Here is a 22,434-nt window from a genome sequence, read left to right on the forward strand (position 1 = left end):
GTTGGAAGCCATTGATGCTGACGCTCAGGACGTCTGTGTGGAAGTGGAAGCCAACAGCAGATTCTACAGCTGTAGATTTGCAATGGCAGCACACCGCGTCTGCAGGTCACAGAAGTGCTTTGAGTCTATTATGTTTGTGTGAATATCATATATCATATCATATCATATCATATCATATCATATCATATCATATATCATATCCTATCATATCATATCATATCATATCGATATCAGATATAATATATCTGATACCAACAGGACAGCGGATTGCCGTGAGCCCGACCCTTGTGTGCTTTCCCTTCGCCTCTGTGACACCCCTGTCGTTCCCGTGGCACAGCTCAGGGAAGGGGAGGCTCCATCGCTCTGGAGCGCTGCCCCTGGGCCGTATCCCGGCTCGGCCCGGCCCGGCTCGGCTGAGTTCGGCTCGGCTCGGCGGGGAGCGGGGGCCGCAGGCACCGCCCGCTTGGGCTGCAGCAATTTCCAACCAATCCTGCCCGGGCGGCAGCTTCCCTCCCTCCTCCTCCTCCTCCTCCTCCTCCTCCTCCCCCCCTCCCCCATCCCTTCCCCTCCATTCCCTGCGCTGCCCTCCCTGCCCCCGCGTCCTTTTCCTTTCCCTAATCCGCGGCCGGTGAGGATGGATCCGCTGGAGCACCCCGCGATGAGTGACGAGCATCTCGCCCTGCCTGCTGTAAAACCAGCCCGTGTTTTGAATGCTTCTAGTATTCCTTTCCTCAGCTGCTAATCTGTGGGTTTTGACTGCTGTTTTGTTATACCGCGGCTGCTGCCCGGCCTAAGGGGGGAAAAACCTCAACAACCAAACAAAACCAAACAAATAAACAACCCACTACAAAACCAAAACAACCCAAGGAGCAGTTGGGATGTTCCAGCTTGCTCCGTTAGAAAATATTATTTTCGTTCTGCAGGCTTCAAAGCTGAGAGATCAATGATCCATCCTACATGATAAAATACTTCTGTCAGGAGCTCCTGATCATTGCATCCTTCCCCTCTCCTTGCCCATTCCGTCCTGGAACACTCAATGCATGGCTGCAGGTACAGAAACAACCCTGCCACAGTAACAGGGCTGATGCAAACAAACCTTTTTTCCTCTCCAGGAGGCACCTCTGTATCACATCTTGGAGGGGTTTGATTGTTTCAGGCCTCTGCACTCTGCATACAAATGATGCCTCCTTTCTCAAATAGAAAACAAGTCCTCTTCCTGTAGAAGTTGCAGGTGTTTCCTGTCTTGGGATTCCTTTATGGCCTTCATAAGTATTTTCTGAGGGAATCATGAGAATACTGGCACAAACCAGGGAAAACACAAAAAACCAGTAGTTAAAAACTCAAATAGGAGCTTTTTTGAGGGTGAGTTTTTTGTTTATTAGTTTGGTTTTATGTTTTGGCCGGGGTTGGGAGGGAGGAAAGGGTAGAATAATTTTTTTGTTTGGGACTGGTGTTTTTTGGGGAGAGGATTTGGTTTTGGTTTTTTACCTTACAAAAAAAACAAACTTGATCCTAAGGACATGCATGTAGTGAAATGGATCTGTTTATGAACTATTTACCACCAGTGTTAGGGCCTGTGCAAGCAGCTGTGTAGTCCAGAATTGATTTCTGTGAGGAGGGAGATGGCACCAATTTCTTTCCACACATCATCTTTCTCTCTTCTATCTGATTTGAAAAAAGCCTATAGAGTAAGGATCTATTTACTTTTAAAAACTGCCTAGGAAATTTAGACAGCATTTCTGATGTCAATAACTCTTTGGTTGTAACTAATTTTATTATTAGATTAGACTTCATAAGTTGGATATATTTAACCCCTGACCTGCTAGGTAGTAAAGGTAAGCAAGAACATCTTCAGTCAGTGGTCTTTGTTCTGAAGGTGTCCTAGTATGCTTAGTAGAAAAGCCATTTTCACCATTAAATCAGCTTTATCACTTTTCTCAGAAATTTCTTTACCTCTTGCAATAGTTTATTTATTTAGAGGCCAGAAATTTGTACAGTGCTGGGTGGAACTATTGCTACAATGGCAACAAGATACAAAATCCTGTTTTATTCTCTTTTCCTTTTCTGGTGTTTCTAGACATTCAAGTAAATTTCATTGTAGTGGTTCTGAGCATTGAACAAATTTGTTTATTTATGGTTTTCAAATATGGGAAGATTTTTTTTTTATTAGGTGCAGTAAAGGTGGAAAATGGTGGTGAGACAGTTCTGAAGAGCGAGTTGGGAATCAGGCACAAGGGGAGGACAGGCATTGAAATTAGAAACCATAGTTGGAAAAAAGTAAATAAGTGAAAATTTAACTTTAAAGAGTCTGGTAGTAATTTAGGCACACTGAGGTGTGGAGGGTGCGATTCTCCTTTATTGTGTGCAGATAACCACAGGGGCTGCACAGGGATTGCCAGCTTGGAGTCTCCATGTCAGTAGGGTGCACAAAGCCTTAATTTTGCTTGTGCTGCAACTTTCAAAAATATTTTCTTTTCCTCTCAGTGGAATTAGGCAAGTTCTGTAATACCTAGTTGTGTTGATCATCACTCTCGGCAAAAATCCATCTCTATTTTTAGCTGGGCTTGTACATTTCATATGAGAGTGCTCTGGGATGCTCATCTCCCTAGGAAGATGATGCAAAAAAAGATTATTCCTTTTCCCTCACAAATGTTTCATCTAAATAAAGTAGCACTATCATAAGCTTTTGCTTTAGGAGATGAACCAAATCTGTATCTCTGATTTCAGTATTTCCATCAGGATTCTTTTAGCTGATTTAAAAAACATACCCACAGAGAGTTTCTAAGTTAATATTAATTCTCCTAAGGATGTAAAAATACATGTGCTGGCAGATCCACTGAGAGATCAGTGACTCCTTCAGCTCAGCTAACAGCTTTCCTGAAAAGAAAAGCAGATCATTAAAGAGAAAACAAATTTGAAAATCACATTGTTTCAAAAGCCTCCTCAAGGGGATGGTTTTCTTTTGGGATGGACTGGAGTGTTGGGAGGAAAGTCAGGATGAGAGATTGAAAGCAGATGCAGAGGGGAGGAGAAGTGCTGAATTGCTGGCACTCCTAGAGTGAGCAAAGAAGTGGAGTCACTCTCTCGGTCATTCCTCTCATCCCCAACCTGTCCTGCAACACTGGCCATTAAACATGAGACTGGCCATAAAGTAAAAATGTCATATAGGAAATGAAGTGTTATTTCAGGATTCGGTGAATTCAGATTGCTTAGAACTCCTTTTTACTTTTTCATAACATTGAAATGTTTGAGTTCCTGTGAAAAGGTTGTTTGCTCCTCCTTTTGGGTTAATTTTGTCTATCTTCAGAAGTGTCCTAATACTTCAATACTTCACTACTTCACACATTTACTTTATACCCACAGATGCTGGCAAGAAATTTAGAAAAGTAACACCCAAACAAGGTATGTTAAAATAAAAACAAGAAAATTAAGCTACATAGTGTGGGAAAAGATAAATTTGGGTAAGCATTACATGGACAACCTTGAAATATAGAGTATTTCCCTGAATAACCCAAGCACAGTGTAATGCATGAATGTATTCTATGTACTTTTATATTGCTGTCATATCTACAAGGATTCTATGTAAAATTTGCCATAATAAAAAGTTACTCTAAATAATCTGTGGAGTTTATTCTTTTGAAGCTAAAGTATTGCTTAGGAACAAATTAGACTGATACCTGTTGTAGTTCTTCATCTAAGTTTGTCTTAAGAATACTTAGAAAGTGAAGGACCCCGGATAAAAACTCAGTAAAAACTGAGTTCTATCTATGTTGTAACCCATAAATGCAGTGACAGCAGGGAAAAGACTGTGTATAAATATCTGGGGTTTTTTTCCTTGAGTAAGTGTAATGATAAATACTGTGCAAAGACAGTGATTCTAAATCTGTTGGTTTTGGCTGGCTTGGAGTTATTTTCCTCACAGTGGTTTGCATGGGGCTATGTTTAGCATTTGTGCTGAGCACCAGGTTGATAATATAGTGATGTTTCTGGTGTTGCTGAGCAGGGCTCACACAGAGCCAAGGCCTTTTGTGCTTTTTGTGATGCTACAATGGGTGAGGAAGTTGGGTATGCCTGGGAGATTGTAACAAGACCAGGACAGGTGGCCCCAACTGCCCAAAGGGCTATTCCAGACCTTGTCACCTGATGCTCAGAATATAAAGCTGGGAGGAGGAAGGAGGAAGGGCAAGGCATTTGAAATGATGGCATTTATCTTCCCAAATACGCATTTCAGTGATCAGAGCTCTCCCAGAGATGGCTGAACACCTGCCTGCCCATGGGAAGTGGTCAATTCATTCTTTGGTTTGGTTTTCTTGTGTGTGAGTGCAGCTTTTGCTTTCCCTTTTAAACTGTCATCTCAACCCATGAGTTTTCTTGCTTTTACCCTTTTCATTCTCTCCTCAGTCCCACTGGTGGAGAAATGAGCAAATGCCTGCATGGCTCTTGGTTGCTTCCACAACAACTGGAAGAGTTTCATCTGTCCTACAACCATCATCAATGTGGAAATTCAAAGATAAATATGTGTTTGCTATACCTGTAGAACAAATAATTTCGTATTAATAGGTATAAAGAGATGTAAACACTGCTTGGCTATCTGCAAATGAAAATACGTATCAGGGTGATGGCCAAACATAACCTGTATTAAATAACATGCATACAAAAGATCTACAGAGAGAGAAAAGTAAATCTAAAAGTCCCCACTATCATCTCCCCTGAGAATGAGAACTTTTCAGAAAAGGTGGTGAAAAAGGACAAGCAAAACAAAACAGCGATGGCTCAAATGTAAAAATGTGCAAAAGTACCAAGCAAAACCTTTTCACATTCAAGAAGCATTGTATAGTAATAGGCATCCATTGGAAACAGGGAAAAGAAGGGGAGGATCAAACAAATTGAGAAATAGCTCACCAGCAAAAAACCCCCAAACCTGTGCACTGCACAGAGGCAAAATTAACCAGAGGATAACGCCTGCCAAGACAGATGGTATATAGCCACTGCGTGGGATAGCATTTATTTGACAACCCTTCCAGAACAAAGTAAAAATCCCTCAAATATATATTCATAGTAAATTTAAATAATAACTCGGAAAAAGTAAAAGTAGTTGTGTACATGCAAAGCTTGAAGCCTTTTAGGAGTAATTTCAGCAGAATTGACTCATGCAGCCAACAGACAACCCAGCAAAAAATAACACCTCCAGACCACTTTTGTCTTCAAAAAGTAATAAACTGAGAAGAAGGAAATTTTAAAAAGTAATGCTTTATATGTTTCAATAAAGAATAGGACCATGACTATTATCCAACACATACAACATCTTTAAAAGCACAGACATAATGCAGATTGTTTAATGGGTACAACAGTAAGAGATACAAATCTGTTCTTTCCTTAGGCCACCAGTCCCATAAACACAGCAAAGCCAAGTGATTATTAAGTCAGAGATGTGGGACAGACAAGACTTCCCTACAAGGACCAAAAGAAAAAAAAAAAAAAAAAAGTCCCACTCAAAGGGGAAAAGAAATAAAAATCGCAACACATTACAGCACATTACCCGCCTTTCTCAGCCTTCGGCAGAAAAGGTTTCATTTACGGTAGAACCGGGACCGCAGCGCCCACTCCGTCCCCTGCCGGGCCGGGCCCTTTGTCGGGCACAGCTCGCTGGCGGCGGCGCAGCGCGGGCGGGACGCGGTTCCGCCGCCATTGGCCGGGCTGTGCCGCAGCCCCGCGGCCGGCGGGGCCCCGCTCCGTGCGGGCACCGAGAGCCCTCGGGCGGGGCCGGGCAGGCGGGCGGAGCGCGGCGGGCACGGGGAGAGCCCGGCCGGATCCGCTCCGGGCCCCGCAGGGTTCGGGCTCCGGGGGCGGGGCCGGGCCCGAGCCGGGAGCGACGGCGGCAAAGGCCCGGCCCTCGGGGGGAGGGGCGCGCACAGAGCCCGCCCCGGCCCGGCCCCGGCGCAGTCCTCAACCAGGTCGGACCGCCGCCCATATAGAGCCGCGTGGGGGCTGGCTTCCTTCATTGCCTTTGCTGCTTTGAGAGTGTGACCATGTCTGGCCGGGGCAAGGGCGGCAAGGGGCTCGGCAAGGGCGGCGCCAAGCGCCACCGCAAGGTGCTGCGCGACAACATCCAGGGCATCACCAAGCCGGCCATCCGCCGCCTGGCTCGGCGCGGCGGCGTCAAGCGCATCTCGGGGCTCATCTACGAGGAGACGCGCGGCGTGCTCAAGGTCTTCCTGGAGAACGTCATCCGCGACGCCGTCACCTACACGGAGCACGCCAAGAGGAAGACGGTTACGGCCATGGACGTGGTCTACGCCCTCAAGCGCCAGGGTCGCACTCTCTACGGCTTCGGCGGCTAAACTCGCTTTCTGCAATAGCCCAGCGCTTCTACAACACAAAGGCTCTTTTCAGAGCCACCCACAAATCTCTAAAAAAGAGCTTTAAATCGCTTTTTTAGTAGTGATTTGTTTTGGGCTAGAGGCAAAAGGAAAATAAGAGTTTGTTTTTCTCGGCTTCCCCAATACTCAAAATTGCTTAGCCTATTTTTTGGGGTCTAGGGAGCAAAGTCTTATACTTGAAGAGGCACGAATATCCTCGTCTTCACTCGGGGAACGAAACGAAGGGTTATGGCTGTAGTGCTTGACTGGGGGCTCTCATAGCTGTAGGAAAATACCTTCTGCAACTTACGTCCTTTTGTTTCCCCCATTCTCTTACACGCCGACCGCCACCCGCTCAACCCACTCCCGCTTTCCAAAGGGCAAGAGAAGCGACACACAGCCGAGAAAAAATAAACTCGGGGGTAGGTCGGGGCGAGACACTGTTCCCATAGCCGCTGGCTATGGCGGCACCGCTTTTACCGCCACAGCCTGCAAGGGGAAGGGAGGGAGCTCCTGAAATGGCGGCGCTCTTCTCTCTGCCATTCGGTGGGCGGGACGGAGCGGGAAGAAGAAACAGCCACGAGCACCCCTTAGCGCCCTGCGCATCACAGACGGGGTTGCGAACCCCGTGATCATAAAATGCCCCCTCGCCCACCCCCGCTCCTGAGGCTGCCCCTTCTCTGGCACCGCTCCCGTCTGCACCAGCACAGCACCGCCCCTCACCCCCTCTCAGCCCCGGCGCCTTTAGACAGTGGTGAACCTCACAATGACCCAAAAACACACGGGGCACAAGGGGAGGGCACGGCTGGACACTGCGGAACGCTCCCACGCCCCCAGTTATCCCTGAATCGGCACTACACGCCGAGCAATAAAAGTGCTTGGCACGGGCTGCCCCTGCCTGCAACGCAACAGAGACAACAGCTCTCTCCAGTGGCCGTGTGGTGGCTCTTAAAAGAGCCTTTCGGTTTGAAGGAGAAGGGCAGGGAGCTCAGGCGCGCTCTCCGCGGATGCGGCGGGCCAGCTGGATGTCCTTGGGCATGATGGTGACGCGCTTGGCGTGGATGGCGCACAGGTTGGTGTCCTCGAAGAGCCCCACCAGGTAGGCCTCGCTGGCCTCCTGCAGCGCCATGACGGCCGAGCTCTGGAAGCGCAGGTCGGTCTTGAAGTCCTGCGCGATCTCGCGCACCAGGCGCTGGAAGGGCAGCTTGCGGATCAGCAGCTCCGTGGACTTCTGGTAGCGCCGGATCTCGCGCAGCGCCACCGTGCCGGGCCGGTAGCGGTGCGGCTTCTTGACGCCGCCCGTGGCCGGCGCGCTCTTGCGGGCAGCCTTGGTGGCCAGCTGCTTGCGGGGCGCCTTGCCGCCCGTCGACTTCCGCGCCGTCTGCTTCGTGCGCGCCATCGTTACACCACGCACCGATCGGCCTGAAACAGTAACGAATCGCTCTCTGCTTCCCCATTTATAGAGCTCGGCGGCCCCGCCTCCCCGCCTTGATTGGTCAGATAGCGGAGAATTTAATTGGGTTACAACTGAAGCCGCTCCGAACCTCAGAGATTACCATCAAACCTTGTATTGTTTCCTTTTTCTCAGAAAAGCATCAGCATCTATAGATGTTATATTTGCATTATGTCTATTTCTAATATTTATTTTTCCCAAAGTTTTATTCCGAATAGTACTTGCGGCTTTGCATTTTAAAAAATGTAGCTATTTGTAAATCTTTACATGAAGAGAACTACAATCCCCCCAAACCACACACCAAATAAAGCAAACTTATAAGCAAGTAAACGAAATAGAAAAAAAACCCCAAAACAAAAACAAAAAAAACCCGAAGTAACAAGCAAATAAGCAAAACAGAATCAGAACAAAAAATAAAAAATCCACCAGGAAACTATTAGGTTAAGAATGCACGCAAAGCACCTGATTCCTTTGTTACTACTTGAATAGGAATATAGGATGACAAAATATAAGTAACCAGTTTAAATAGAGAATAAAATATGAGTAAGGAAACCTGATTACAAACAAGTTATAGGCAACTCTTGGAAAATAGGTCTTTTATCTTTACCCACTTGTAGTGGCAGAGTAATTAAATTAATTAAAGCAAGTGGTTAAAAAGCAGCCATGCCGGCTCGGAAGAAAGGGAAGACTAAGGAAAAAGGCTGTTTTGGGTTAGGTATTTAAGAGCAATGCTCAGGACAGGAAGGGGTTAACGCGGGATTTTCAAACCTCCCCCCTGAGCGCGGCTGTTTCCATCGCCCAATCAACAGGCAGCGCTCGGATATAAAAACGAGCTGGGAGCGCTACTTGCGGTCATTGTTGGATTCTCTGCTGCTCCCCCTGCGCTAGGTAGGGTCGGCCGCGATGGCGCGCACGAAGCAGACGGCGCGGAAGTCGACGGGCGGCAAGGCGCCCCGCAAGCAGCTGGCCACCAAGGCTGCCCGCAAGAGCGCGCCGGCCACGGGCGGCGTCAAGAAGCCGCACCGCTACCGGCCCGGCACGGTGGCGCTGCGCGAGATCCGGCGCTACCAGAAGTCCACGGAGCTGCTGATCCGCAAGCTGCCCTTCCAGCGCCTGGTGCGCGAGATCGCGCAGGACTTCAAGACCGACCTGCGCTTCCAGAGCTCGGCCGTCATGGCGCTGCAGGAGGCCAGCGAGGCCTACCTGGTGGGGCTCTTCGAGGACACCAACCTGTGCGCCATCCACGCCAAGCGCGTCACCATCATGCCCAAGGACATCCAGCTGGCCCGCCGCATCCGCGGAGAGCGCGCCTGAGCTCCCTGCCCTTCTCCTTCAAACCGAAAGGCTCTTTTAAGAGCCACCACACGGCCACTGGAGAGAGCTGTTGTCTCTGTTGCGTTGCAGGCAGGGGCAGCCCGTGCCAAGCACTTTTATTGCTCGGCGTGTAGTGCCGATTCAGGGATAACTGGGGGCGTGGGAGCGTTCCGCAGTGTCCAGCCGTGCCCTCCCCTTGTGCCCCGTGTGTTTTTGGGTCATTGTGAGGTTCACCACTGTCTAAAGGCGCCGGGGCTGAGAGGGGGTGAGGGGCGGTGCTGTGCTGGTGCAGACGGGAGCGGTGCCAGAGAAGGGGCAGCCTCAGGAGCGGGGGTGGGCGAGGGGGCATTTTATGATCACGGGGTTCGCAACCCCGTCTGTGATGCGCAGGGCGCTAAGGGGTGCTCGTGGCTGTTTCTTCTTCCCGCTCCGTCCCGCCCACCGAATGGCAGAGAGAAGAGCGCCGCCATTTCAGGAGCTCCCTCCCTTCCCCTTGCAGGCTGTGGCGGTAAAAGCGGTGCCGCCATAGCCAGCGGCTATGGGAACAGTGTCTCGCCCCGACCTACCCCCAAGTTTATTTTTTTTTCGGCTGTGTGTAGCTTTCCTTGCCCTTTGAAAAGAGAGTCTTTATTTAGCAGGTGGTGCTCGGTGTGAAAGGGAGGAAATAAAGGATGCAAGTTTCAGACAGTATTTTCCTACAGCAGTGAGAGCCTCTAGTCAAGCACTATAGCTGTTACCCTCGTTTTGTTCCCCGAGTAAATAGGAATATTCCCGCTCAGTTGAATGCGAGACTTTGCCCCCTAGACGGCAGAAAAGTAGAACCAAGCAGCACAGGCTTTGGGGAAGCTGAGAAGAACGTCCCTGTCCCCTTCCTCCCTACCCCAAAAATTCTAGAACATTTCTAGAGAAGCGATTTTAAGCTCTTTTTTGAGATTTGTGGGTGGCTCTTAAAAGAGCCTTTGTGTTGTAGAAGCGTTGGGCTATTGCAGAAAGCGAGTTTAGCCGCCGAAGCCGTAGAGAGTGCGACCCTGGCGCTTGAGGGCGTAGACCACGTCCATGGCCGTAACCGTCTTCCTCTTGGCGTGCTCCGTGTAGGTGACGGCGTCGCGGATGACGTTCTCCAGGAAAACCTTGAGCACGCCGCGCGTCTCCTCGTAGATGAGCCCCGAGATGCGCTTGACGCCGCCGCGCCGAGCCAGGCGGCGGATGGCCGGCTTGGTGATGCCCTGGATATTGTCGCGCAGCACCTTGCGGTGGCGCTTGGCACCGCCCTTGCCGAGCCCCTTGCCGCCCTTGCCCCGGCCAGACATCGTTACACGCTCAAATCGACGACAGCAGTGAGCGGGAACAGCCCCCGCGCGGCTCTATATGGGCGGCGGTCCGACCTGGTTGAGGACTGCAGAGGGAGGCGGGGTCTGCTGCCCTGTCTCCGCCCCGCGCCCCTCGTCTCCCCTCGCAGCGGCTCGGCCTCCGCTCGTGCCCGCCGCGAGAAGCGGCCGCGGCGCTTTGTGGGCCGTGTTCCTCGGCCGCGCGCGGCTCCGCCTCTCCTGAGCGGGCCCGGCGTCGTCCAGCGCTTCCAGCGGCTCGGGAATCACGAAATATTCTGAGAAGGGAAGGGACGGGACCCACAAGGATCATCCAGCCCGACTCTTAAGTGGCTGGCTCATCCAGAGATTGAACGTACACTATTGCCCTTTTAGCACGGGGCTCTAACGAGCCGAGTCAAAGTCGAGCCTCACTTCATTGTCTCTGCCCGCCGGCAGGCCCCGCGTCCCTCTGCCGCTCTCCCGTCCCGCCCCGCTGTCCCCTGCGCTGCTGGCACTTCCCCGGCACCTCTGGGTAACCCTCAGCAGCAGGAGCGGGGGCTGGCACCCCCGGCCCGAGTTTCGGGCTGCGGCGCCCCTTCCCCGTCCCTCCCCGCGGGTCTGCGGCAAAATCCGACCAATGCGGGGCCTCGCCCGGCGCTCCCGCCTCCCCCCGCCGCCCCTCCGCCTCCCGCTCGCGGGGAGCCCCACGGAGCCGCCTTTCCCTTTGTTCGGGTCCGCCATGGCGGCTTCACGGTTGTTTTGTCTCCACGGCCGCTCCCACAGCCGCCCCTGCTCCGTGCGGGGCTGGGCCGGAGCCACTGCCGGTCGGTGCGGAGGGAGCCGGGAGCGAGTCCTGACCGGCCGCGGGAGGAAGCGTCAGCCAGGGGCTGCAGCGGGAGCGTTCGGAGCAGGGATTGCCCGGAGGCAGCTCGGAGGGGCTGTTTGAGGGAGGGACCGTCCCTCCTGCCCGGCCCAGCCCCGCATTGCTGGCTGCAGCTCCGCGCCCGCTCCCGGCAGCCGCCGGCCTCGGGAAGCAGCATCCGCTGCGGGGCACCGGGACCCTGCAAGAGAAAGAAAGCATTACGGACATCACAGACAACTGTCTGTATGACATCTGAAGGATGAGCACTAGCCAAACAATTTTTATTCCAATGAGGAATCCAGATTTTTTTTCCATGTGTTTCACCCTTTTGCGGAAAACACGTCATGCATGCTGCTGAGTGGACGTCGGACTGTATTTGTGAAAAGAATGAATAAATACTGAGAGAGCTATGAGACTGTATTTCTAAATTAAATCTTAAGATTTAAAATATTACAGTCATGAGACTGTATTTTTTAATTATATCTTTTACGATTTTAACTATTACTCACACAGAACTGATATGCCTAAGGTGCTTGCCAATTCTTAAATTTTTAGTATTTTATAGCCTTTAAACGTGCCCACTACTATAAAATTTTTCATATCCTTTAAAAATGGTGCAGTCATTTATTTATGTTTATTCCTTAATATAATGTAGAGAACCTCAGCAACATCTCCAAAATTTTTCTGGGGATAAAACATTCCCTAAATTCAGGGGGAAAATGCAACTTAGATAGTCATGCTTTCAGTTGCAGGGTGACAAAAAGGTGCAAATATTTTTATAAATATTACTGTGAATTCCTTCTTTCAAATTTAAAGAATTGCTACAGTATTAGGAGGAAAATACATCTTTAATTTAGATTAGGTTTGCTTTTTTGACTGAACAGAATGAAGTTAGACCCTTTATAGACTAACTGGGAGATTTGTCAGTAGTGGCCCTGCCAGGCTGGTGCCCAACATTCCCGTTTGGCTCCACAAATTCTGCTTTGTTCTTCATATCTGAAAATCTGTGTCTAGCTATGTTCCCTGAGGCAGTCAGAAACAGCTTTCTGATTACTTAAGAAACCCGAAAGAAATTATGCAAAATCTTTTGGTATGGCAAAATAATAATTTATTCCTAAGGCTTCCTAAATGCAGAGCGAGGATCCTAGCATAACTTTTCCTTCCAGCAGCATAACCACTGCAAGGCTTGGAAAATCCCCTTTGATTTCTGCCAGAGATGGGTGATGGAGAGGCTGAGACCAGCAGCCCAAAATAAATAAAACAGCTGCAAAGCCCTTTCCTCAGTAAGTGTAGCACATTAGGTACAATTTAACATCATCCTTTCTGGAAGGCTGCCTTGCCTGTGTGTTGCTGCAAGTGCACACAGACGTGTTTCACAGGTGTGTCTGTTAGGGATATATTCAGTTCTTTTATGGATCACAGCATTTTCGTAGGCAAAAATAATTTTAAAAGAGAAAAAAGAAATTTTTGCTGCTCAATAAAATCCCTAATAAAGTTATTTCTACTGTTTATTGGAGATAATTTTTTAAATCAAAATTTAGTGTCCAATCCGCATGTTTTAGATACTACATTTTCCTCATGAATTTGGGCACACAGCACCAGGGGTTAAATGAGAAAGGAAACCTTTGCGAAACTCAGCTTGGTTAAAAAAAATTAAAAATCTGTAGCTTTTCAAGTGTTCATTAATTAGGACAGTTGCCCTAGCTCCTCATTAAAATATAATGAGGAAATTTCATTTGTTTATTACAATAAGGCAACAACTCACCATGACTGCACAAGAGGCTACGTAATTTGTTTAAAAAGTCATTGCATCAGTGGATTATAACCAACTTCAAAGATTCTCATAATTTTCTTGAGAGCCTAAATGGTAATTTAAATCCATATTTGTATCTGCTGCAACTGCCATAATAGGTGCAATAATATGCACACTGAAGTGATGTAAGAGCTGCTTAATAGGTGCATTTTTCCTAGAATTGCAAGCAATATAGATGAAAAGGGCTAGAAAATCTCTACAAATATTTAACCATGCAGTTTTCAGTCTTTTGATACAGACTGACATCACTGAGTTACCCCCAAGCATAACAGTGATCCATATCATTTAAGTAACCTTGATTGCAGATTCAGATTTTCATTTTTGTCACAGATTCTTTAGAACGTGAAGGTGCATTGCAACCCAGTGACACAGCTAAGGCACCATGTGATATGGATATCCTCTTTTCTACTGTTTATTGCATATCCAAATGAAATGAATTAATTTATTTAAGCTTGCTTATCTGCATTCCTTCATCCACTGGAATTTACCTGAAAGCTGTCTTTAACACAGATTTTCCAGCTCTGCTACCATTTAATTAATCTCATTTTACTGGATTTTTACATTGCCTGAAAGATGTCTTTAACACCAGGAGATTTCCCAGCTCTCCTACCATCCAACTCATCTCATTTACTGGATTTTTACACTGGAGACCTCATCACTGGTGAAGGCACTGCTGGCAAAGACAAACCCGGGGAGTGTTCAGGGGTGGATCTGAGCATCACAGAGGATGAAAATCCAGGTACTGAAGTAAATGAGTGTAAATAAGCGTTTGGAATGAAATTCTGAAGCATATAATGAATTCCTGGTCAGATGGCAGGAAGAATTTGGAGGGATGCACTGGGCTTAGCTCCACACTCAAAGGATGGGGCCCTCTCTTGTGCTGCCAGCTCTGACCTCCACATACAGGAGTTTGTCCACAGAGAAAGCTAGCTCATATCTCTACCCCAAAGCCTTTTTTTGTTTTTCCCTGTAATCCCAGTGCTCTGACTTAGAGATACACACTTGTGGCCCAAAAACCCATCCTAACAAGGGCTGCAACAAAAGCAGCCTGAACTGAAGGTGGAGGTGATTCTCCTGTTCCACTCAGCTCTCCTGAGCCCCCAGCTGGAGTGCTGCACCAGCTCTGTGATCCTCTGGCAGAGGAAAGACAAGAATCTGTCACAGCATATCCAGAGAGGGCCACAGAAATTATCAGAGGGCTAAATCATGTCACCCATGAAGAGAGGCTGAGTGAGCTGTGCTTGTTTGGCCAGGGAAAAGCAGTTTCTGAGGAAATCCTACACCAGTCTTTCAATACAGAAAGGCTTCTTTTCAGGCCTGTAGGGACCGGAGGAAGGACAATGATTTTAAACTGAAAGAGACCACATTTAGAGCGCACATATGTAAGGACTTTTTTGCAAGGAGGCTTGTGTGACCCTGGACAAGGCTGTCCAGAGAAAATGGGGATGCCCCATCCCTAGAGGATGCCATCCCCAGAGCCAGCCAGGATGGGGCTTTGAATAGCCTGGGCTGGTGAAAGGTGACCCTGCCCACAAGCAGGGTTTGGGTGAGATAACCTTTAATGGTCCCTTCCAACCCAAACCATTCTGGGATTGAAATTTTCTGACAAACATGTGTGCAGAAATCTCTGGAAACTAAGTGTAGAATGTTCATGTGTGTTAAAATGAAATTTTAATTACCATTGCAGTTTTTAAAGAAGAGAAGTGTAAGGGCCAGGAGATATTTAGCTGTAGCAAATAGTAAATAAAACAGCATAATAAAACTACTACAACCCTAAACGTGTCCACTTAAAACCAAAACCTTTTACCACAGATACCATCTGTGGATACCAGATTAGTCTGGTGCCCCAGCAGCTCTCTTCTTTATCTTTCTCTCCACAAAGGATCCCTGATGCCCTGCTTTGGCCATGGCACAATGCTGCCTAAAAATCCTCTCAGCTGCAGCTTGAGGAGGCACAGTGGGAGAATTGCCTTCCCCCAAGCCCAGGGCACTCCTCCTCCTCTCCAGGGGATGGGAAGGGCAGAGGTGCAGCAAAGATGAGAGCAATCACCTCAGTGCAGTGTGCTACATACAGACCATCAGATGGGGCTGCTGGGAATGTCCTGGCAAGAGGAATCAGCCAGTTTTCCTCATAATTTATAAAAATGAATATGAAAAGATTTAAGGTTGTGCTCAGGGGCGATATTTGTGCCAACAATATAGAAAACTCAGTTTTGCCCACTGTTAATTGATGTAAAAGGAGTAGCAGCAATGAACAGTGAATTTATGAGTAGAAAGTTTGAAAATGCCTCTTAAAATGGGAGCATACTACCACTAGAAGATTCTCCTGAATAGAAGTGTTACACTGTTTCTTTAGATTGCACATCTGATTAAGTAGAGATGTAGATCAAATGCCATCTTTGCTAAGGCATTCCTCATTTTATATTACATATATTTAACATATATGTTACAATATATTACTTATATTTAACATATAGGAAACATGTATTTACGTATAATAAACATACATGTAATATATTTATATATAGGAAATACATATATTTAACATATAGGGAACTTGGCATCTTGCAAAGAACAAAGGCCTTCAACAGGAATGAAGAAAGCCTTTTTTCACGGTTAGATGTATCTACATCTGGGCTTTAGGGTAGTTTATTTATCTTCATGCTGCACAGCTTTTGCCACTCCCACCCGTGCTGTAGCCACCGTCCTGCGTTCTACACCCTAAGTAAGCTGTGGAACCATGAAAGGTGAGCGGAATAATCAAGTTCTTTACTGAATGTAACAATGAGCAAATGAAACAATTACAAAAATACTAACATTGATTTAGAAACATGGTTGAGACAGCAAATGTATCAAGTCTTCAGTATAAACAAAGTTTTAAAAAATCGAAACACAAGTTCGTTTGAGTTAAATTTGTACTAATAAAGACTCAGCACCAGAGCACCTTTCTAAAGAGAGCAACACAACTCTTTTTCTGAGTACGTGGGTGGCTCTGAAAAGAGCCTTTTGTTTAAAATGTTATGTCGCGCAAAGTCTGAGCGGCTTTGCTCGCCAAATTTACTTGCTCTTGGCTTTATGGCTCTCAGTCTTCTTGGGCAGCAGCACGGCCTGGATGTTGGGCAGCACGCCGCCCTGCGCGATCGTCACCTTGCCCAGCAGCTTGTTGAGCTCCTCGTCGTTGCGGATGGCGAGCTGCAGGTGGCGGGGGATGATGCGCGTCTTCTTGTTGTCGCGGGCCGCGTTGCCCGCCAGCTCCAGGATCTCGGCCGTCAGGTACTCCAGCACGGCCGCCATGTAGACGGGAGCTCCAGCGCCCACGCGCTCCGCGTAGTTGCCCTTGCGCAGCAGCCGGTGCACGCGGCCCACGGGGAACTGCAGCCCGGCCCGCGACGAGCGCGACTTGGCCTTGGCTCGGACCTTGCCTCCCTGTTTGCCGCGGCCGGACATGGTGGCTGGACGCGCTGACGAGCGAGACCGAGCACGGAGCAAACCGGGACAATCCTCCTGACGCACCCGCCGAGGCCCTTTTATCCCCTCCCTGGGCGGGACGCGACCGCGGCCATTGGCTGGAGCTGGGCTCTGCCAAAAGAACCAATCAGCGGACGGATCCTGCTGAGACCAATCGGCTGCAGGGACACGCGCTGCACGGCAAGGGCCAATCGAATTTCGCGGTGCTGATACCGGACATTTGCATACACGTCTGTATAAATAACGGGCGCCGCGGCCATTTTGTATGCTGAGCTTCTCCTGGGTAGAGCAGCGCTGCCGAAATGCCCGAGCCGGCCAAGTCCGCCCCCGCGCCCAAGAAGGGCTCCAAGAAGGCGGTGACCAAGACGCAGAAGAAGGGCGACAAGAAGCGCAAGAAGAGCCGCAAGGAGAGCTACTCCATCTACGTGTACAAGGTGCTGAAGCAGGTGCACCCCGACACGGGCATCTCGTCCAAGGCCATGGGCATCATGAACTCCTTCGTCAACGACATCTTCGAGCGCATCGCGGGCGAGGCCTCGCGCCTGGCGCACTACAACAAGCGCTCCACCATCACCTCGCGGGAGATCCAGACGGCCGTGCGCCTGCTGCTGCCCGGCGAGCTGGCCAAGCACGCCGTGTCCGAGGGCACCAAGGCCGTCACCAAGTACACCAGCTCCAAGTAGGGCGCCTCGGACCGTCAATTGTAACCCAAAGGCTCTTTTAAGAGCCACCCACGTACTCCATAAAAGAGCTTTAACACATTAGTGCCTCGGTCTTATTGGGTATTGAAATCTTAAAAAAAAAAAAAAGTAGAATTTTAAGCAAACGTTTAGTCAGCTACTTAATCTTGCAATTATAATTACGGAGTCCTTGAATATTTTTTCAAATTGGAGGTAATTTACTCTTAAATGTAAACGTTTAAACAGTTTTTCAATAAATAGAATTAGTATTTTTTTACAGTAAAAATAAGAGACAATACTTTATAATTTGTTGTATCCAAATAAAAATTTCACAGTTAAATTATAAACATGCTTCACCAAGATTAAAATAATGTTTAATAACTTCTATGAAAAGGCGGATGGAGAAATACTCGGCCCTCTTTACCTTTTGCTTCAGAATTTTCTTGTGCTGAAACATTTTGCCTTGTGTATGAGAAGGACTACAGGGCTGGGGAAGGCAGAGCATCCCTGAAATGGGGCAGACGCTTTGGAGGGCTGAGATCTCCCGAAACGCGGGGCCCGGGAGCAGGGGTGGGCTCTGGATGGGGAGGGGGGCACGGAGCGCTGCCCGCGCTTTCTCCGTTTACCCCCATCCCCTCCCCCTTCCCCAGCAGCGCGGGCTTTTCCAAATTTCCCCGCGGGCCAATGAGCGGCTGCGGCTCCTCCCAGCAGCCAATCACAGGCGGCCCCGGAGTTGCGCAGCGCCGCGCGCAGCCGCTCCGCCCCCCGCCCGCGGCGCCGCTGCCCGGCCCGGCCGAGCCGAACTGAGCCGAGCCGAGTCCCGCCGCCGGCCCGGCAGGGAGCGGGCCGGGATCGCTGCCGGCTCCATCCCGCCCCCCGCCCCGGCAGGCGCCTCCTCGGGAAAGTAGGTCGGTGAAATCACGCAGAAATCGAGCCCTGCCCCAGGCCGGCGCTGGCAAGCGGAAAGGTCACTGCCACGGAAGCGGAGGAGCCGTGCTGACAGCAGTTCCCGGCTGCGGTCACTAAGAGGTGTGGCGGTCGCATCCGTGCTGTTAGGAATGGCGCTGATTTAGAGCAACGAAAGGAACCTCCACGCCCCAGAAAGGTACCCGCCCTTAGTAGTCCCTTTAACATAAACACCCACTTGCGGTGCTCCAAAAAAAAAAAAAAAAAAAAAAAAAGAGAGAGAAAGCAGCCTTTAGAAAGCGTTTTCGCCGGGAATGTAAACTTTTATTTTTCCAAGTCTTAGTGTAAAACCAGTCCGTAAGTTTAGCGTCCCATCCACTCCACAGACGAACGTCCCACACGGATAGTTGGCTCTGCTGCAGGCACGGAACTCAGTGATGGAGTGTATCAGCCCTTTTGGGGACAATAGTGGGTGGCTCTTAAAAGAGCCGTTGGGTTTAAAAGTATTTCCACTTCAACACTTCATTTCTTCGGCGCTGCCTTCTTCGCCTTGGCTGCTTTCGGCTTGGCCGCCTTGGGCTTGGCTGCTTTGGGCTTCACCGCTTTCGCCTTAGCCGGGCTCTTGGCTGCTGCCGCCGCTTTTTTGGGCTTGGCAGCCTTTGTCGCTTTCTTGGGGCTCTTGGCCGCTTTCTTGGCCGCTGCAGCCGCCGGCTTCTTGGCTTTCTTGGGGCTCTTCTTCACCGCCGCCGCTTTCTTGGGCTTCTTGGCGGCGCTGGCGGGCTTCTTGGCCGCCGGCTTCTTGGGCTTGGCCGCAGCTGCTCTCTTCTTGGGGGCTTTCTCCTTCACTTCCCCGGGTTTCTTGCTGAGGCGGAAGGAGCCGGAGGCGCCGGTGCCCTTGGTCTGCACCAGGGTGCCCTTGCTGACGAGGCTCTTGAGCCCCAGCTTGATGCGGCTGTTGTTCTTCTCCACATCGTAGCCGCCGGCGGCCAGCGCCTTCTTGAGCGCGGCGAGCGAGAGCCCCTTGCGCTCCTTGGAGGCGGACACGGCCTTGGTGATCAGCTCGGTGACGCTGGGCCCCGCGGGCTTGCGGGCCTTGGAGCCGCTCGCCGCCTTCTTCGGCTTCTTGGCGGCGGCCTTGGCGGCGGGGGCCGCGACGGCGGGAGCGGCGGCGGGAGCGGTCTCCGACATCGCTGCAGAGAGTTCTTCCTAATCAAAAGAAAGTAATTGGGCTACAGTAACCCCGATGCCTGAATTTATAGCGAAGCGGTGATCTGTGATTGGTGCTTTGCAGAGCCCGCCTAACTGTTAGCCAGGAAGAGCTTTTCCTCCTCCGAGTCTGTGTTTCTTCGGAGTTATAAATTCATATTTTTCGTAAAACGAATGGCGCAAAATCACCCCAGTTTCTTCGGAGAGTGAAGAGAAGACGGTGGACTTTAATTCGGGCAAGTTTCTTGCCGTTTGGACCGCAGATGGGAGAGAAAAGCCGTTTTAAACCCCGCGTTGTGAAGCCAGAAAGACCCCGGGAACGGCAAACTTTTGTTTTTCCTTCTAAATTAAAATAAAACACGTAAATAAAAAGTCTTCCCCGTAATGCAGGCTTACTCTTTGGGGGGTTTTCTTCAGATTAGGACAGAAACCGAGTGAGCAGCTTGAGTATTTTTGTCGTAAATTGATTTCAAAGACAAGGAAGTAACACAATTTCATGGCTAAGCTTTGAATATGGATAAAGATTCGGCTCTCTTAACCATATCTTTAACTATTAAGGATACGGTATTTCAACATATTTTCTTGTTTGGGGAAAGGAGGAGACCTTCAGAGGAATATATTTACTGTTGAAAAGTGTTTGGAACTTGCCAGGGCTACGCTTTTTGTTGTTGGGGTTTTTTTTTTTTTGTGTTGTTTTGTTTTGTTTTTTTTGTCTGGTGCTTTATAAGTGGATAGAAAGATTTTGATATTTTTACGAATAGTCTGTCTGTAAAATGAAGCTGTTAACACCTAGTTGATGCCTAGAAATCCCAGAAAAACGGCTAGTTTAACACTTTCTCTGTTACAATAGTGGATGCTTTTCTTTATGACTTACAAACATCAGAGGCAGACTTGGAGAGGAAAAATGTCTAACAGGTATAGATACACTAGTATGTATAATATGCTACTTAAACAATTATGGAGCCATCTGAAGCATCAGTTATCACCCAAAAAAATGAATACTGTGGAAATCTGGCCTTCATGAATCGAATGCTACAGTTTCAGTATAACTTACAAATATTTGGACACTAATTGTTGTGGTTTTGTGGGGTTTTTTGTTTGTTTTGTTTTTGGGCTTTTTTTTTCCATAGGTTTCATATTCCTCCAATTCTTTTCTTTAAAGGAAAAGGAAAAGAACTCCCTATTGAGGTTTCCATCTCAAGCCTAAGAGTACTGAAATAATTTTCAGACAATCCTCATAAATCAGAATCAGTTTTAATTATCATAATCCTTCTTAATTATCGAGTTTCATAAAGTGACCAGAGAAATTAATTTAAACTTTTAAGGATATCAATTAATTGTTTTGGCTAATTTTTTATTAAGTTAGAAGACAAAAGCCTCAATTGGTTTCTAACTAAAAAGCAGCCAGAATTTTTTCCCCTTACTTTAAATGAACAAGTTAAGATCAAACTTAATATTTTACCACATTGTACTTTGTAAAAAATTGTCATGCAAAATGTCAGTAGGTTATTTCAATAAAAGAACATCTTTTCTAGCCTGGATAAATTGAGATTCAAGATGACATGAGGTATGTTACAAAGGGGCCTGACATGCATTTTGATACATTGAACGCTGAAGACACAAAGTTATACTTGATAGCAAGAAGTTTTAATTTAAATAAGGCAGATGAAAAGGATAATGATACAGTAGATATATTAAAATTACATTTCAAAACAATAAACTGCAGTGCTTCCATATTCTCTTTTATTTCTAGTTTTATTTTGTTGTGCTTGCATGCAGGTGAGATAAACACTCTGAAGGAGGGGAATGGTAAGGGGACATTGTCAAAAATTAATCTTGTCAGTACTGCACAGTAAAAAACTGACTGAAAGGGATTTTGAGGTGGGCTCTGAGATCTGCCATGCCTCTCGTGAATGTGACATTGGTCCCACAGCAACAACCAGACCGAGTCCACAGGAGATTCTGAAAGTTCAGTGTGGCAAGTCGTGTGAGCAGTGTGAACACGTGGGAGAGGCAAAAAAGTGTTTGGTTAGGTAGGATGAGGGCATTGTGCATATTTTCCAGTCTAGATGAACAAAGATAAAGCAGAATCTGACTGTAAGCGATACAAGAGGAGTCGGGAGTGTTGTCATCTCTGCGGATCTGTTTAAGGTGGTGCGCATTCCTCAGAGAATAAAGGCTGCACGACGATTAATGTGCTTTAATCCCTGCAGCTTTGACAGCTGGGTGTTAGAGCTCCCTGACTGCTTTATTACACTTGAAACTGGCCAGGAACCTGGGAGGGACAGGGAGTGGGCAACAGCTGCTCCTACAGGAATGCAGCTGCGGCCCCAGGGGTGCATCCTCCTTGCACCTCCCTCACATTCTCACCTTTGAGCTCCAGGCTTACTGTTGGTAAAGCTGTTCCCAGCCCACCAGGAGAGGAGAGGTTTCCTTCCCTTCCCCCATAAACAGACCGGAGGTTAGAAATAAAGACAAGAAAGAAAGTGGTGGGAGATCTTAGATCTTCCTCGCTGAGCAGCGCAGGCATTAGAACTCCGCCTGCACCAGGTGAGGATTTCTCTGGTAAATTTATCTACTCTTTAAAATTTATCTACTCTTTAAAATTTATCTACTCTGTGATAAATTTCAAAGGCACAGGAACGTTTCTGGGTGAATTAGGGGTTTCTTTGTTTGGTTTCTTCTGTTTTTGTAAGGAAAGCATAGGAAGAGAATTGTAAAGGTTGTCATGTAAAGTATTTAAAGGGTAGAATGTAGGACTTCTCTCACTTTTGGTTCTGGGTGCATCCCTGTAAATCCTTTGTGCTCCCTGCTCCCTGTTTGGAGTTGCACTTCTAGAGTCCTTTGCTTTTTCTTAGTAGCCTGACATTGGAACATTGGGAGTCTTGGCAGCTGGCCTCCGGCATTGTGTGTCAGCATCCTTTATTGTATCTTCTCCTTAGCCATCACACTGGCTCTTATCTGCAGAGAATTATCCCTGGCCTACTTCTGAGAGGACAAAATGTTCCTGGTCTCACCATCCATTTCTGGAGAAGGCAGTTTTGTTTTCTCTTTTTTCTCTCTCTT

General features: G+C 48.3%; 6 protein-coding genes across 6 annotated transcripts; 3 read left to right on the top strand and 3 right to left on the bottom strand.

The window, feature by feature from the left end:
- The first annotated feature begins 6,019 nt into the window (after nucleotides 1-6,019).
- LOC132073770 (histone H4) lies at nucleotides 6,020-6,634 on the top strand. The gene has a single exon (XM_059472998.1). It carries the CDS (start codon nucleotides 6,030-6,032, stop codon nucleotides 6,339-6,341), a length of 312 nt encoding a protein of 103 aa, XP_059328981.1. The 5' UTR covers nucleotides 6,020-6,029; the 3' UTR covers nucleotides 6,342-6,634.
- A 2,081-nt stretch (nucleotides 6,635-8,715) lies between these two features.
- On the top strand, nucleotides 8,716-9,175 carry LOC132073744 (histone H3). Its single transcript, XM_059472971.1, has one exon. The coding sequence runs from the start codon at nucleotides 8,716-8,718 to the stop codon at nucleotides 9,124-9,126; it is 411 nt and encodes a 136-aa protein (XP_059328954.1). The 3' UTR covers nucleotides 9,127-9,175.
- An 886-nt stretch (nucleotides 9,176-10,061) lies between these two features.
- LOC132073773 (histone H4) lies at nucleotides 10,062-10,450 on the bottom strand. Its single transcript, XM_059473001.1, has one exon. It carries the CDS (start codon nucleotides 10,434-10,436, stop codon nucleotides 10,125-10,127), a length of 312 nt encoding a protein of 103 aa, XP_059328984.1. The 5' UTR covers nucleotides 10,437-10,450; the 3' UTR covers nucleotides 10,062-10,124.
- Nucleotides 10,451-15,665: 5,215 nt separating this feature from the next.
- On the bottom strand, nucleotides 15,666-16,612 carry LOC132073754 (histone H2A.J). The gene has a single exon (XM_059472981.1). The coding sequence runs from the start codon at nucleotides 16,553-16,555 to the stop codon at nucleotides 16,166-16,168; it is 390 nt and encodes a 129-aa protein (XP_059328964.1). The 5' UTR covers nucleotides 16,556-16,612; the 3' UTR covers nucleotides 15,666-16,165.
- Nucleotides 16,613-16,864: 252 nt separating this feature from the next.
- Nucleotides 16,865-17,402, top strand: LOC132073761 (histone H2B 1/2/3/4/6). The gene has a single exon (XM_059472989.1). The coding sequence runs from the start codon at nucleotides 16,879-16,881 to the stop codon at nucleotides 17,257-17,259; it is 381 nt and encodes a 126-aa protein (XP_059328972.1). The 5' UTR covers nucleotides 16,865-16,878; the 3' UTR covers nucleotides 17,260-17,402.
- A 1,051-nt stretch (nucleotides 17,403-18,453) lies between these two features.
- LOC132073742 (histone H1.10) lies at nucleotides 18,454-19,363 on the bottom strand. The gene has a single exon (XM_059472969.1). The coding sequence runs from the start codon at nucleotides 19,348-19,350 to the stop codon at nucleotides 18,685-18,687; it is 666 nt and encodes a 221-aa protein (XP_059328952.1). The 5' UTR covers nucleotides 19,351-19,363; the 3' UTR covers nucleotides 18,454-18,684.
- Nucleotides 19,364-22,434: the final 3,071 nt, after the last annotated feature.

Source organism: Ammospiza nelsoni, chromosome 5 (assembly GCF_027579445.1).
Source record: "Ammospiza nelsoni isolate bAmmNel1 chromosome 5, bAmmNel1.pri, whole genome shotgun sequence".
Lineage (NCBI taxonomy): Eukaryota > Metazoa > Chordata > Aves > Passeriformes > Passerellidae > Ammospiza > Ammospiza nelsoni.

What these genes read in the sequence shown, in the direction of transcription:
- LOC132073770 (XM_059472998.1), top strand. Translation starts at nt 6,030, where the DNA reads ATGTCTGGCCGGGGCAAGGGCGGCAAGGGGCTCGGCAAGGGCGGCGCC.
- LOC132073744 (XM_059472971.1), top strand. Translation starts at nt 8,716, where the DNA reads ATGGCGCGCACGAAGCAGACGGCGCGGAAGTCGACGGGCGGCAAGGCG.
- LOC132073773 (XM_059473001.1), bottom strand. Translation starts at nt 10,436, where the DNA reads ATGTCTGGCCGGGGCAAGGGCGGCAAGGGGCTCGGCAAGGGCGGTGCC.
- LOC132073754 (XM_059472981.1), bottom strand. Translation starts at nt 16,555, where the DNA reads ATGTCCGGCCGCGGCAAACAGGGAGGCAAGGTCCGAGCCAAGGCCAAG.
- LOC132073761 (XM_059472989.1), top strand. Translation starts at nt 16,879, where the DNA reads ATGCCCGAGCCGGCCAAGTCCGCCCCCGCGCCCAAGAAGGGCTCCAAG.
- LOC132073742 (XM_059472969.1), bottom strand. Translation starts at nt 19,350, where the DNA reads ATGTCGGAGACCGCTCCCGCCGCCGCTCCCGCCGTCGCGGCCCCCGCC.